We start from the raw sequence: 16,321 nt of genomic DNA on the forward strand, positions 1-16,321 counted from the left end.
AGATGGCTCATGGTCAAAGCCAGTGAGTTGGAGGGTCAGTGTGTTGGCATGCTTGTGTATTAAGGACAATTTCATGTGCCTGGATCATAGAATCCCAGACTGGTTTGGGTTGGAAGGGACCTTAAACTCATTCAGGTCCAACCCCTGCCATGGGCAGGGACCCCTTCCACAGGAGCAGCTTGCTCCAAGCCCCTGTGTCCAACCTGGCCTTGAACACTGCCAGGGATGGGGCAGCCACAGCTTCTCTGGGCACCCTGGGCCAGCGCCTCAGCACCCTCACAGGGAAGAGCTTCTGCCTAAGAGCTCAGCTCAGTCTCCCCTCTGGCAGGTTAAAGCCATTCCCCTTGGCCAGTCCCTACAGGCTCTTGTCCAAAGCCCCTCTCCAGGTTTTCTGCAGCCCCTTTAGGCACAGTCAGGTTTACAGAGAAAAGTTTCTCTCTTATTGCTGTTAAAAGAGCAAACCAACCAAGTATTTTCCAAGGAATAATTTCCTATCCATCTATGGAGAATATATCCCCTTCTTCAGGAAGTTAATAGCTGCTATTAGCAACCTTTATACAATCAAATACACAGCCAGGACACTGCCTACATCCATTTTGCTTTCCTATTCTGTCCAGGAAGTGCTTTATGGATGCTGAGCATTGAGGCTCTGTTGCATTAGAAATTATTGATCAATAGAATTGATCGAGGACAGGTTGAACAGGGCTTGGTGCTACCTGCTCTAGCGGAAGGCGTTCCTGCCCATGGCAGCGTTTGGGACTGGGTGAGCTTTAAGCTCCCTTCCAACCCAAACCATTCCATGGTTGTATGAAAAGCTGCTTTCACCTTCTCACTTTTGAGTGGGGTTTCTGAAGGACCCCAAACCATCAGCACAGTGAGCTGATGTTTCCCCTTCGGCTTAAACTGACTCTTCAGGCTATGGCCTCTTTTTGCTCTGAACACAACCCCCATTGTAGCTGTGTCTGCCCATCACCCTTCACTGCAAGTGGAGAGAGCCATCCACTTTTTCCCAGAAAAAAACCACTGATATAGATGTTTAAAACAGAGCCAAGCTGAATCAAAGCCCCCAGATGCATCCTTGTCTCCATAAGAGGAACCTTCTGTGTCTAATTCAGATGTGGAAGCCTACAATGAGATAGGATGACTCCTTGGACTGATGTGACTCAACCATCAAAATCCGGAATGAGAAATCATGAGTAAGCTGCAGCTGGGATGGAAAATAAGCTTTGCCTGGATGGACAGACATAAGGAAAAGAGGAGGTGATGGTGGACTTCTGGACAACTTTGAGAGTCTTTGAACCATGACACAAGTTGGGCACATCTGGATACAACATACGGCCAGAAGCATGGAGCATCTGTGTCATCAGCACCAGATGACATCCAAGGAAAAGCCAACACTGCTCAGGCTGTGTCTGGAACAAGACTGTGTTCCTGGACCAAGATGAGTGACTGCTTATCACAGGGGATGAAATTCCACCCTGCTCCTAGGTCAGCATGGTGGCAGCTTTCCATGGGGCAAGCCCATCCAGGAAAGCAAGATGCCCAGCTACATCCTATGGAGGAAATAAGTAGATGGACACATGAAGCTGAGGGCTGGTCTTGATAAGGTGCTCACCACCATGGTGACGGAGATGAGTAAAACAGTCACAAAAAGCAGCTTCTACAGGTTGGTAAAACGCGAAAGGACAAACGTGGTCACACTCAAGTGTTTTTTTTCCAGCCACTGTCTTCGCAGCAGGAGACAAGAAATATGGGAAGAGGTGAAACCACTTCTCCCAGCTCACAGGAACACACAGTGCATGAGGTTAATGCAGGATTTTGGGTTTCCTTTATGAATGCACCCAATTACTTGGAGATAAAAACTTGATAGTTGAAGGTCATATAATACATTGAAAAATAATACCTTGATATAATAGCAGTCAATAGTTCATGTAAGGAAAAAATTGTCTTAAGGCTTATATCCTAAAGCTCTGGCTGGCCTGTTATAGAAAGAATTGGTCCTGCAAATGATAAGCATCTTCTCATGAGCATCCAAATTCTTTTTAAGAAGTAGTCAAGTTTGGGATGATTTCTTTCCTGTTGGGGGTGGGGGGGGTGGGAGGGTGGTGTTCTTATTTAAGGACAAGTAAATACAATAATATCATGCCTAAATTTGCCACATGAATTAGTGTTGCATTAAATAGATAAGAGATCACATCGGAGTGATTTTCTTACTCCGCAGTGATGTTTGGGTCAATTAAAGCGAGACCACAATCCCTGATTGCAATTCCATGTACTTGTAGCTTCAAGGGAAAAACAAACCCCTCCTCATCTGAATTACACTTAATATATTTCTTCCTCTGTTCTTACTTACATTTAAAGAACATGTGTGCATATAAACCTATGTAAAAAGATGACTACTGCTCATGTTATCCTTAAATATGCATTGACCTTAAAATTATGAGATGACCTTAAAATATGCATATTGCCTGTTGAGCAATGAGCATTACTCCTCCTTCCCCTCCCACTTCCCTCTTTCCATCAGCCCCTTTTCAAGCAAGATGACCATTTCTTCAGCACAATTCATCTCCTCCCTCCACCCTTCCCAAAGCAGCTTTTACTTCCCCATTCCCCAGCCTGTGGTCAGATGTTCACTGCAGAAAGCCCCTTGACCTGCTGCCAATGCTCTTCTCAAGTGCTGGTGGGTGCCTTTGCTGCAAGGACACATTGAGGGCTCATTTCAACACAGTGGACACCACAACCACCTTGTCCCTCTCTGCTAAGCCGCCCCCCAGCTTGTCTTGGTGCTTAGAGCAACTCTTCCCCATGGGCAGGACTCAACATTTTCCCTTTTTGAAGTATGTGTGATTCCATCCGCCCATTTTATGAACCTTTAAATGGGTTCAGAAGATCCAGCTGAAGTTTTCTACATCCACCTCAGGCAGAGGGATGAAGGCAACTGCTCTTCCCATTGCTAATGGCTCACACACTGGAAGTCCATCTCCTCATCCTCATTCAACTCCTTCTCTTTGTGTAGTACTTATGTAACTAAGTTATAGTTACATAAAGAGTAGACATCTCAAAAACACATCTTGCATCTGACAACACCCAAACCAGCCATTCTCAATACCACTGCTTGTCTAAACAGTGCAAAACATCACCCATCCCACATCAAATACCTACATCTTATCACACACAGAAGCATCCCTTTCTCTGTGGTCTCTGCTTTAGACACACATGTTGACACTGCAAGTGTCTAAAGCCATCTAAATCCAGTCCTGTCCATGGGTCTGTCTGTCTTTGTTCAAGCCACCCTTCTCTTTCTCCCTTTCACCCTTTCTCAAGATAAAGGAAATGCAAATTGTTCTTTCTTGGGTTCAAAAATCATAAATCAGAACCCCAGACTGGTTTGGATTGGGAGGGAATTTAAGACTCATCCAGTGTCAACCCCTGACATGGGCAGGGACACCTTCCACTGGAGCAGCTTGCTCCAAGCCCCTGTGTCCAACCTGGCCTTGAGCACTGCCAGGGATGGGGCAGCCACAGCTTCTCTGGGCACCCTGTGCCAGCGCCTCAGCACCCTCACAGGGAAGAGCTTCTGCCTAAGGGCTCATCTCAATCCACCCCCATGTCTTTCCAAGCCAGGAACAGTGGTAAATGCAGACACAGAGATGAACTCACCAGTGCTTGAAGAAAATCTCCTTGCTTCTTCCACTAGGACCTCAGGAGGGTTCTTTGCTCAAGGGTAGCAATGGTGTCTAAAAGAAGCCATTCTAATACTCCCAATTCTCTTTCAAAAGCAAGAGAGAGATATCTTGGCCATCAGTTTTAAAGGGAGTAAGACCAAACTGAGAATCTACCTTTCACTTCTGCACTAAAGGAAACTAAGCTCAGTTTCCAGCTAGCCTAGAGAAAAGGTGGTACTCCATGTTCCTGGTTCTTCCCATACATCTAGGTTTCACACAATGGAGAGGACTCACCACCCCAGTGCAGGATCTACATGTGGGAAGCCTAGATCGATAAATCCTTTCTAATCAAAAGCGGGGAAAGCCAGATTTTCCTTGTTTCTGGGTCTTTTCTAACCCACCAGCTAAAGGAAACATACCAGAAACCCTCTAACAGGACCTTTTTCACCCTCTTTCAGATACAGCTCACATTAAAAAACAATCCTGAATATCTCTCCTCACCTATTAATGAGCCAAGGTCTCATTACAGCTAAGGAGACTCAGGCCAATGCAATCAGCAGGGTTCATTCAGATCTCTTCAGCTGGAGCAATGGAGGTGTCTGCCTTGCAGTGAGATGCAGGAACCCCACCAAAATTCCCTCAACAATAAAGGGAACTGATGGACCCAGTAAACACATAGAGGTGACATGGTGCATTCAAATGTAAGGAGATAAGTCCTTGCCTAAAGATGTTTGAGGTGATTCCTAAACCCAGTCACTAAGTACCCAAAGAAGGGAAGGTAGTTCCTATATAGCATTTGCTCAGCTGCCTTTAAACCAGATTTAACTACAATGAAAGCAGCTCCACCTGAAAGTAAAGAGCTAAAGCCCTCAGGAGCTCATCAGCAGCAATGCCAGAAGCCAGCCACATCATTGCCTGCTCATCATGACCCACCAGGAAGGTGCATTGCAATGCTGGCTGCTGCTTCTGCTTCCTAGAACCTCATGTGCTGTTTCCTCTGCTCTCATGATCAGATGATAACCCCATTGAAGGCAGTGGCAGCCCTTAGACACAGCAAACCACTGGTTTCCTTAAACACACACAACAACGAGCAAAAAGCTTTCGGTTTTGAGAGCAGCTCCAATGTGAAGCCACAATGAGCAGAGCAATAGGGTTGTAGCCACAGGCTTGTGTTTTGAAGACACCAGGAGCTCATGTTCCTGTTTAAACACTTGGTGACGGTGAAGGAGAGACCAGCTGGACATAAAGCCATCGAATATTGTTGTGGAAGGCACCAGAGAGACCTTATTGTGGCCTTTCAATACCTTAAGTGGGGCTACAAGAAAAGTGGAGGGGCTTTGGACCAAGGCCTGTAGGGACAGGCCAAGGGGAATGGCTTGAACCTGCCCGAACAGGGGAGACTGAGATGAGCTCTTAGGCAGAAGCTCTTCCCTGTGAGGGTGCTGAGGCCCTGGCCCAGGGTGCCCAGAGAAGCTGTGGCTGCCCCATCCCTGGCAGTGTTCAAGGCCAGGTTGGACACAGGGGCTTGGAGCAAGCTGCTCCAGTGGAAGGGGTCCCTGCCCGTGGCAGGGGTTGGAAATGGATGAGCTTTGAGGTCCTTTCCAGCCCAAACCACTCCATGATTCTATGATTTCAGGGACAGAGAAAGGATTCATTCAAGAATTAATGGTGTCTCATTCTTTTTGACTTGATGCCACCAGCAAGTTCTCCATGTGCTTTATCTTGCAGATGAGGGTAAATCTGAGATTTCCTATTGTGAATTTGCAGCATGAGAAATTCCAGTTAGAAACAGAGGGAGGGAGAAAACTGCACTGTAAGAGCAGTCAAACACTGAAATAGGGGCCAGGAAGGGTGCCACATAGGAGGTCTAAAGGCTGCTGAGCAACACCATAGCTCCTGTGCTCTCTTGTGGTTAGGCTGCCATGGAGATCATAGAATCATAGAATAGTTTGGGTTGGAAAGGACTTTAAGATCATCCAGTTCCAACACCCCTGCCATGGGCAGGGACACCCCACACTAAACCATGCCACCCAAGGCCTCATCCAACCTGGCCTTGAACACTGCCAGGGATGCAGCATTCACAACCTCCCTGGGCAACCCATTCCAGTGCCTCACCACCCTCACAGTAAAGAATTTCTTCCTTAGATCCAATCTAAACTTCCCCTGTTTCAGTTTGAACCCGTTACCCCTTGTCCTGTCACTGCAGTCCCTGATGAAGAGTCCCTCCCCAGCATCCTTGTAGGCCCCCTTCAGATACTGGAAGCTGCTCTGAGGTCTCCACGCAGTCTTCTCTTCTCCAGGCTGAACAGCCCCAACTTTCTCAGCCTGTCTCCATACAGGAGGTGCTCCAGTCCCCTGATCATCCTCGTGGCCTCCTCTGGACTTGTTCCAACAGTTCCATGTCCTTTTGATGTTCAGGACACCAGAACTGCACACAATGCTCCAAGTGGGGTCTCACGAGAGCAGAGCAGAGGGGCAGGATCACCTCCTTCAACCTGCTGGTCACGCTCCTCTTGATGCAGCCCAGGATACGGCTGCTTTCTGGGCTGCGAGCGCACACTGCAGCCGGCTCATGTTCATTTTCTCATCGACCAACACCCCCAAGTCCTTCTCTGCAGGGCTGCTCTGAATCTCTTCTTTGCCCAACCTGTAGCTGTGCCTGGGATTGCTCCAACCCAGGTGTAGGACCTTGCACTTGGCATGGTTAAACTTCATCAGGTTGGCATCAGCCCACCTCACAAGCGTGTCAAGGTCCCTCTGGATGGCATCCCTTCCCTCCGGCGTATCAACTGAACCACACAGCTTGGTGTCATCGGCAAACTTGCTGAGGGCACACTCAATCCCACTGTCCATGTCACCGACAAAGATGTTGAACAAGACCGGTCCCAACACCCATCCCTGAGGGACACCACTCATTACCGGTCTCCAGCCGGACATCGAGCCATTGACCACAACTGTTTGCATGTGGCCATCCAGCCAGTTCTTTATCCACCGAGTGGTCCACCCAACAAATTGATGTCTCTCCAATGTAGAGACAAGGATGTCGTGTGGGACATTGTCAAACGCTTTGCACAAGTCCAGGTAGATGATGTCAACTGCTCTGCCCCTGTCCATCAGTTTTGTAGCCCCATCATAGAAGGCCACCAAATTGGTCAGGCAGGATTTCCCCATGCTGGCTGTCACCAAGCACCTCCTTGTTTTTCACGTGCCTTAGCCTGCCTTCCAGGAGAATCTGCTCCAAGATTTTGCCAGGCACAGAGGTGAGACTGACTGGTCTGTAATTCCTCGGGTCATCCATTTCCGATTTTAAAAATGGGGCTTATATTTCCCTTTTTCCAGTCATCGGGAACTTCACCTGACTGCCATGATTTTTCAAATATGATGGCCAGTGGCTTAGCAGCTTCATTCCCCAGCTCCTTCAGGACCTGCGGAAGGATTGCGTCAGGTCCCATGGACTTGTGTACCTTTAGGTTTTTAAGATGGTCTCGAACCAGATCCTCTCCTACAGTGGGCCTGGGGTCTCCATTCTTACAGTCCCTGCGTTCGCCTTCCAAGACTTGGGTGGTGCAGTCAGAGCCTTTGCCAGTGAAGACTGAGGCAAAGAAGTCATTAAGAACCTCAGCTTTCTCCAAATCCCGGGTAACCAGTTCTCCCGATAGCTTCCGGAGGGGGCCTACTTTGTCCCTAGTCTGTCTTTTATTCGCTACGTACCTATAGAATCCCTTCCTGTTATCTTTAGCATCCCTAGCCAAGTTCAATTCTAACTGGGCCTTAGCTTTCCTCACCTGGTCCTTAGCTTTCCGGACAACATCCCTGTATTCTTCCCAGGCCGCCTGTCCCTGCTTCCACCTTCTATAAGCCTCTTTTTTCCTTTGAATTTTCCTGAGCAGCTCCTTATCCATCCACGGAAGTCTCCTGGCCCTCCTGCTGCACTTCCTTCTATCTTGCAAGAAAAAGACATCTTTATCAGTGACAAAAGTTATGACTGAATAAAGCTGATTGGTGTTTCCTGTGAGGAAAAGAAGCCTGGGTTAATTGAGGACAATTTCTTCCTCCAGGTTGGTGACTGTGAATTGAAATGAAGTTTGAGGTTCCTTCTCCTCTTGGTTTCCTTACAAGGAAGGAAGGTGTGATGTCATACATCTCATTGAAGGGACATAGGGATTGCTCGGACTCCCTCCCCTGGTCAAAGCCCCTCTGGGTACCATCAGCTCAGCCATCAACACCTGAAATTGAAAAGCACAAGGAGATGGTGAAGCATCCACAGTGTTGTGGCAACTCCTGCAAAGCTCTGGAGTAGGAAAGAGGGACCCCTCTCCCCTTGCACCCATCCCAAATGCTGGTCCTGTCTCTGTGCTGGCACCCAGAACCTCCCATCTTGTCCCACACCTCCCATCTCCATGCTCAATCCCAGCCTGACAGCAGGAGATGGATGGGGAGAAGCTGTCGCTGCCGGGACAAGGGATGTGTGCAGTGAGGTCACTGACACAGGGATAAAGGTTGGAGTGGGCAAAGAGCAAAGGGGCTGCCCCACAGACTGCTTCAAACTGCAAACCCCACCCCCTCACTGCACACCATGGGGCAGGATGAAGGATGCTGCGGCTCTGTAGGAAACGTGGGACATTCTCATAGGGATGCTGATGGCTTCTGCCCCTGGTGGTACCCTGGTGATGGAGGCACTGGACAAGGGCTGAAATCCCTCCTTGCTCTGCATGGAGCTGGCTCCAAACTGAGACTCAGCCTTCACTTCTTTGCGATCAGTGCTTAAATCCTCTGCCCCCCATGGGCTGCAGGGTGGCAACGGGGGCTGTGTGAGCAGTGCAAGGATTTGGGACCAGGACTGATGCAAAGCAAGGAGGGATCATATGCGGGCACATCCCCCTATGTCCATCACATCCCTACACATCCATACACATATCCCATGCCCTGTGGCACAGGCTCGGTCCCATCCATCTTCTGCTGTCAGCTCGGCTGTGGCTGCAGGGCTGGTATTGAGCAGGGAGATGAGGAGGTGCGAGAGGCAGAGCTGACAGAAGGAGGAGGATGGAGGGGGCTCATCCACAGCATCGCACCGTGTCCTGCAGCTCCTGTGAATGGTTTTGCTGCTGGACAGAGAAGGAAAGGATAGGATGTGGCTCTGGAAGGGGTTGGAACCCCAAATGATGCCCAGATTGTGGGGGGTTGCTCCCAGTGTGCACTGCCAGGGGATCTGGCTGATCTCTGGTGGGAATCTGTGTGACATGCACTTTCCTTTCATGTTTGGCTGTAGAAGGAGGTTCCCCCTAAAGGCTTTAACCTGCCAGAGGGGAGACTGAGCTGAGCTCTTAGGCAGAAGCTCTTCCCTGTGAGGGTGCTGAGGCGCTGGCCCAGGGTGCCCAGAGAAGCTGTGGCTGCCCCATCCCTGGCAGTGTTCAAGGCCAGGTTGGACACAGGGGCTTGGAGCAAGCTGCTCCAGTGGAAGGTGTCCCTGCCTGTGGCAGGGGTTGGAGCTGGAGGAGCTTTAAGCTCCATTCCAACACAAACCAGGCTGGGATTCTGTGATGGGCTTGGGAACATCACTCAGAGCCACCAGTGACAGGGCAATCCTAAAGCATCCCTTCAGAAGGGCCCTTTTCTCCTGTTGCTGCCAATTTCAGTCCTTTACCACACTCCTCACTGTTCCTTCCCATCTCCTTCCTTCCACTTTCGGGCACTGCTCCCTCAGGCTCTCCTTTCTCTCTTGTGCTTCCAGCAGAATGGGTAGAAGAAGGTGAACGTCATCATCAAGGAGAGCACAAGGACTGGGACTGCCTCGGTACCCAGAGAGTTTAAGAAACAAATTCCCCAGGAAAGCCTTCCCAGGCAGAGGAAGGACAGGAGGGTGACCATGAGGAGTCAGCATGGAGGTACCAAGGCCAAGTCACGCCTGACTAAACTTGGTTTTGGGTGATGTGACCATTGATGTTTGCATGGACAAGAAGTAGTGGCCAGCATTTACCTCACCGTTAGCAAGGTCACCACGATCTTCTGCTGCCAAACTTGTGAGCTATGGTTTGAGTACAAGGAATTGAAGACAGGGGGAAAGCTGGTTCATTGCCTGTGGTGCTAGGATTCCTGATGGACTCTGGTACCAGCTCCCATCGGCAAGGTTCCCCTCTGCTCCCTGCCATGATAATGTCGACCAAGGCCCTTGCAGACCTGTAACTGCCTCGGAAAAGCTCCAGCAGTGGATGTGAAAGGTGGGGTTGTTCTGTGGTTTGCTCTAGGGGAGCCCAAAGCCCTGTTGCTCGCACAAAGTTGAGATCATCTCCTCTGGGTACACTTCTCCAAACCAAGCAGCACAGAGAAGGGATAATGAATTCCTTTGGGCTTTGTCACCTCCTGAGGCCCAAAGATTTTCGCAGTCCCCACTCCCCACATCCCATGAAATAGGAAGGGGCTTTGCTGATGCTGGTTCATTCCCAGGTTCCCTGCACAGATCCAGGCACGTTCATCTTCACATCCATCGCCGAGGGCATCAGGAGGGCAGCAGAGACAGAGCTGAGATGTAAGTGAGGGGCAGCATCTTTCAGCCCATCTTTCTCCTGTGCTTCTCTCTTGCCAACAAGCAGCAGCTCCTGTCTTCATCTCCTGCCCTAATACAGGGTCCTGGGCTCCAGTTCTTGATGATGCTCCGGACTTCCCAGGGAGCTGCTTGTGCTGTGTCCTCCCCATGCTGGCGCTGAGAAGGCAGGTTTGGAGATCAGCCTGGTGGAGAACACCCTCAGGAGGCTTCCTCTGCTCTGATCACAAAGCTTTCCTGGATGGGCACCAGAAGCTTTCCTGTACAGGACATTCAGGGTGCTCCCCATTGCTGAGATGAGGCAGGTTAAGAAGATGGTTTTCTTCCCACAAAACATGTTCAGGAAAAGATTGCTGAGCTCAGGGGTTCACCAGTTTGTATTGGAGACTCAAGGAACAGGTTAAAGAACCATGAAAAGGTTTTAGATCTGAAAGAGTGTGTCAGGAGGGAGGGGAAACTGATATTAACCACTGTGTAAGGTTGCATAGGGTCATAGTATGCCTTCTGTTGGAAGGGACCTTAAAGCTCATTCAGTTCCAATCCCCTGTCACAGGCAGGGACACCTTCCACTAGAGCAGGTTGCCCTGTCCAACCTGCACTTCCCATAGGTCAGGGATTTGTTTCAGTTAGGAAGAAACCCAAGGAGAGAGGGAAGGAGCGGGTGGTTGGCAAATACCCACAAGAGGATGAAGGATTAATTCTGTACTGTGAAAGCACCACATTCCTCTGTGTTCCAGGTTGAGCCGCATGGACTCCAAGCCCCAGGCTCAGCACTAATGCAGGCAATGAAGTGCAGCACTAAGGTAAAGCTACTCGGGTGTGGAACCTTCCCATTGCTTTCCACAGGGGTCATTGCTCTACATCCAGCAGTGAGCCAGAGCAGCATGCACCACGTTGTGCAATGGTGTTCAACAGCTTGAGCACCCCTTTCTTCTACCTGTGCTGGCACAGCACTTTCCCCATCCTGGTCCTGACTGATCTGTGCCTGAACTCTCCCTTTACATCCTGTAGGGCTGTCTCTGAGCAGCTCCCACCACACAGAAGCTTTTCCACCTGGGACATCCCTGCCTCTTCCAGAAGAAGCCTCCAGTGAGGAGCTGACACAGAAAGCACCATCCAGCCCATGGCACAAAGCAATTGCACCCAAGTGACCGAGTTCAGCCTGGCAGGGTTCACAGAGGACCCGGTGACTCAGGTCTACTTGTTCCTGCTCTTCCTGCTCACCTACCTTGTCAGCATCCTGGGCAACCTGGGCATCATCATCTTAATCAGGGCCAGCCCCAACCTCCACTCCCCCATGTATTATTTCCTGGGCAACCTGGCCTTTGTAGACCTCTGTTCTTCCACCATCATCACCCCCAAGATGTTGGTTGACTTCATGTCAGAGAAGAAGAGCATTGCTTATGCTGGGTGTGTGGCTCAGGTCTTCCTCTTCGATCTTTTTGGGATAAGTGAAAGCTTCCTGCTGGCTTCGATGGCCTATGACCGTTACGTGGCCATTTGCCATCCCCTGCTGTACCCCCTTGTCATGTCCCCAAAGTGCTGTTTCCAGCTGGTGACTGGCTCGTACCTCGTGGGGCTGACCAATGGTGTGGGACAGACCATCAGCATGTCCACCCTGTCCTTCTGCAGCTCCAGCACCATCGACCTCTTCTTCTGTGACATTTCCCCTCTCATCTCGCTCTCCACCTCCGACACCACCCTCAGCCACACCATCCTGACCACTGCAGCATCTCTCTTTGGTGTGTCCAGCATCCTGGTTATCCTGCTCTCCTACGTGGCCATCATCGCCACCATCCTGAGCATCAATTCAGCTGAGGGCAAGCGCAAAGCCTTCTCCACCTGCACCTCCCACCTCACCACTGTCAGCATCTCCTATGGGGCATCATTATCTACATACTTAAACCCCATCTCAGACAGCTCAAGAGGAGCAGATAAATGGGCTGTGGTGCTCTACACCGTGGTGACTCCCATGCTGAACCCCGTGATCTACAGCCTGAGGAATAAGGAGGTGAAGGAGGCTTTGAGGAGACTCATAAAAATAAAGTGATATTGAATGTTTCAAGTTTAGGCTCGGGTAGAATGGAGATGTGGTGGAGATGCTCACGTTTTCATTAAATATGGAGAATATGTTGGGGGTCTTCTGCATCTGGACTTACACAATGCACCAGTAGATGTGATTGAGAATACAAACAATTTCACTCTCCAAACGTTGATAAGTATATTTAGTAGTTAATTTCACCTAATCAAGATACAGGGAGACAACTACAAGCATGCACTTCCCTTCATCTGAGGATGAGGGGGGACCTTATCGCTCTCTGCACCTGCCTGACAGGAGGATGGAGCCAGGAGGGGCTGGGCTCTGCTCCCAAGGAACAAGGGATGGGACAGGAGGAACCGGCCTCAAGCTGCACCAGGGCAGGTTTAGATGGAGCTGAGGAACAATTCCTGCCCCAGAGGGTGCTCAGGCATTGGAACAGGCTGCCCAGGGCAGGGCTGCAGGCACCGGCCCTGCAAGTGTTCACACCCCGTGGAGATGAGGCCTCAGTGCCATGGGTTAGGGGTGGCCTTGGCAGTGCTGGGCAATGGTTGGATATGGGGAGCTTGAAGAGCTTTGTCTGTTTGCTCTTCCTTTTGCTTGGCAAATGAGAACAAACACAGAGTGAATTCCATCGTTCCACTGAATTTCTAGACAGTGTTGTTAAATTCATTCAGGGCCTTTACTAAAGGACAAAAACACCTTTAGCAAGAGTAATAGAGATGACAGCAAGTAACCATGATGCCATGCAGGAAGTATTTTTAGGTTTTGATATACAAACCTCATTAAATGATTTCCAGCATCATTCACTTCGTGTCATTTCAGACAGCCAAGAATGTGAGTGAAATATGGTATTTGTGTGACCACTTCTATGACTGAAGGCATTTTGAAAATGTTTTAAAATGTGATAGTGATGAATCCCCAACAAAGGGCAGATACAGTCAAGGAACCCCTGTCCCCTGATCAACACCTTTGCTTTCCATTCCCTGATGGCAGCAATAAAAGCCATGATACTCCTTGGATGGATAAGGAGCTGCTCAGGAAAATTCAAAGTTAAAAAAGAGGCTTATAGAAGGTGGAAGCAGGGACAGGCGGCCTGGGAAGAATACAGGGATGTTTTCCGGGAAGCTAGGGACCAGGTTAGGAACTGGTAGCCTTCCAGTATCTGAAGGGGGCCTACAAGGATGCTGGGGATGGACTCTTCATCAGGGACTGTAGTGACAGGACAAGGGGTAACGGGTTCAAACTGAAACAGGGGAAGTTTAGATTGGATCTAAGGAAGTTCTTTACTGTGAGGGTGGTGAGGCACTGGAATGGGTTGCCCAGGGAGGTTGTGAATGCTCCATCCTTGGCGGTGTTCAAGGCCAGGTTGGATGAGGCCTTGGGTGACATGGTTTAGGGTGAGGTGTCCCTGCCCACGGCAGGGGGGGTTGAAGCTAGATGATCTTAAGGCCCTTTCCAACCCTAACTATTCTATGAGTCTATGGTGATCAGTCTCTTTTTTGTGCTCTGACAAACAGCAGCTTGATAGGAGATGCTGTCTTAAGTCAGGGAAAAAGTGGCTTCTATCTTTGTGAATGAATGAGCTAGAATGGATATAATTAAATGCTAAAGAGCTTGGCACCACAGAGACCTTTGATGCAGGCAATAAAATAGAGCAGAAAAATCAGATTGTCAGTGGTCTTGTTGCACAAACAAGTCCTAGGAAGAAAGCAAGACTTAGAAATGGTTCCAAACCAAGCCTGGAAGCCTAAGGAAGAGGCTGGGGAAACCAAAGTCCTTGGTGTCAGTGGTGCTCTGGTGTCCTCTGTCACAAAACCAGCAGATAAACAATGTGCCAAAGCTACTTCCAAAACAAAGTCTTGCCAATCTACTGAAGAATAAAAGTCTAATGCTGCACTTGGTAAAGGAGAAGGCACTAAGAAAAAGATAATAACAACTGAGTATAAGGATCAATTTATTACTCTACTCACCTTATTGAGAAGGCTATCTCCTAATTTGCCCATACAGGGACATGTTCTGGGTGGAGAAAGACTGCCAGAACAGTAAGCACTGGCTGGACTATTGGGTGCAGAGGGTGATGGGTTCTACTCTGCAGGAGCCCAGAAAGCGCTCAGTGGTTTCTCTCTTGAATCTCTCTAAACAGAGCCAAAGGAGAACACCCTGGTGTGCAGGGACCATCCCACAGTACCTGAGCAAGAGAAGTAGGGCAGGAACAGAGACCAGGGCCAAGTTCAGCCAAGACTCCAGAGCATCAGGAAAGTTGGTGACAATGAGCCAAGTCCAAGACCAAAACAGGTCAATACAGAAGTAGTAAACAACCTGCTCAGGATCAGATTCAGCAGCGGCAGGGAGATCCATTAGCAAGCTTAAGTCACCATGGGAAGATTCCATAGGTGTGCACACCTCCTGCCAAACTGAGAACCAGAACTCCTCTTATGAAGTTTAACCTCCCTGGGCTGAGATTAAATAGAGAAGGGCAACAAATGGGCAGAGGGTGGGGATGGAGCCCCAGCTGAGGCTGCTCAGGGGAATAAAGGCCTGTTAGTTCACTCTGGGATAATTCCTCCCTGCTTCAAAATGCCCATTTCTCACCCTTCAATACAGTGGAAGCCCAGAGTCACCAGCTCAGCTGTTGGACTTCCAAGCACTGCATGTGGGTAACACCACTGGGGCTGGAAATCTGGGCCCTCAAGTGTCCAAGGAGGAACATCAGCAGCTCCAGAGATGGAGTCACTTGTGCTTCATGTCCCATTAGGGGACCCTCTGCAAGATCAGAAATGGCTCTAAACCCATGCTCCTTCTGTTGCCAAGGTCAAACCAAAACCTTCGCATGGTCCACAAGTATGTCACAAGCATCCTATGAGCTGCTCATCACTGCTGCTGTGTAGCTGTGCTCAGGGATGCCTCATCCACACCATGTCACTCAGATGCCCAAACACTACAATGCCTTTCAGAGGTGATTTCACACCCTTTGCTTTTCCTTCTCTTTGTTTTCCTCTGGGAAAGCACGAGCAGCCCTGGAGGCTTCCTCCCAGGAGAGCACATGCAACTGTATTTACAGACCCAGCACCACAAGCTCAGCTCTGGGAGTCTGGCAGGAGCTCATCTCTCTTCACATCAGGTGCTTAACAGAGGTGATGCCTGCATGTGGATGTTCTCTGCTGCACTGGGGATAAACCCTTGGCTCCCATCACTCGGTGGCAGAGGGAAGGCACAGGAGGTAACACCAACACAAAGCACAGCCTCACCTGCATTGAGGCACTGGGCTTGCTTCTGCATGTTCTAGTGTCACTTTTTTGGGAGCTATATCAGAAAACAGCCTTACCAATGTGTGTTTTCTTTATAAGATGAGGAAGCGATGTCTGATGCAGGTTGTGTTTCTTTTACATATGCAGCTAAAGCAAGATACACTGATTTATTCAAGAGTTAAATGAGGATGAATCTTATTCTGTTACAAAGAAATGCAACATTGCAGATTGTCAGCAGAATATAGTCACTAACAAATCAGCCTTTGGAATCAGCACGTTTTAAGATCAACTCAGTTTTCAAGCAAGCAAATTAATGCCCATGGGTTTAGGATGCTTCAGTGTGATGGAGCTCAGAAAGGTAAAAATTATATATTTACTAATGTGAATATTATCTGTTGTGAATGATCATAAATAGCTTGATAAATGTGATTTGGTGATTGGAATGATAATTAAAAGCCAAGGGAAAATGTGTGCAGGTCATTAATGTCTAAGCTGGGATTTCACAGGGAATGTGACTTTCTCTTGCTTCAGGTTTACGTGCACTCCTATGAGGTCCCCCTGAGTTGTCTTCTGACACAAATTGCCTCCAAACTGAGAGTGAATAAAGATCTGATTCTTTTCTTACATCTCAAAGCACAGGTGTTAAAAGAAATCCATAGTTTTTAGTGTCCCAGTATATAGAATTGGTGTTAGAAAATATAGTAGAACACTGAAACATGGCAGCTGAACTACTCATTGGAGTAAAAAAATGGTCCAGAAGTGCATATCTGTATTTCATCAGTGTGATACTTCTCTTCTTTTTTTTCTCAGAAAGTAATACCTGATA

General features: G+C 48.9%; 1 protein-coding gene across 1 annotated transcript; it reads left to right on the forward strand.

The window, feature by feature from the left end:
- Window positions 1-11,329: 11,329 nt before the first annotated feature.
- On the forward strand, window positions 11,330-12,256 carry LOC308220839 (olfactory receptor 5G3-like; the record flags this gene model as incomplete). The annotated part of the gene is made up of 1 exon (XM_080617354.1): window positions 11,330-12,256. One exon carries the CDS (start codon window positions 11,330-11,332, stop codon window positions 12,254-12,256), a length of 927 nt encoding a protein of 308 aa, XP_080473480.1.
- Window positions 12,257-16,321: the final 4,065 nt, after the last annotated feature.

Source organism: Psittacula echo, assembly GCF_963264785.1.
Source record: "Psittacula echo genome assembly, chromosome: 5".
NCBI lineage: Eukaryota > Metazoa > Chordata > Aves > Psittaciformes > Psittacidae > Psittacula > Psittacula echo.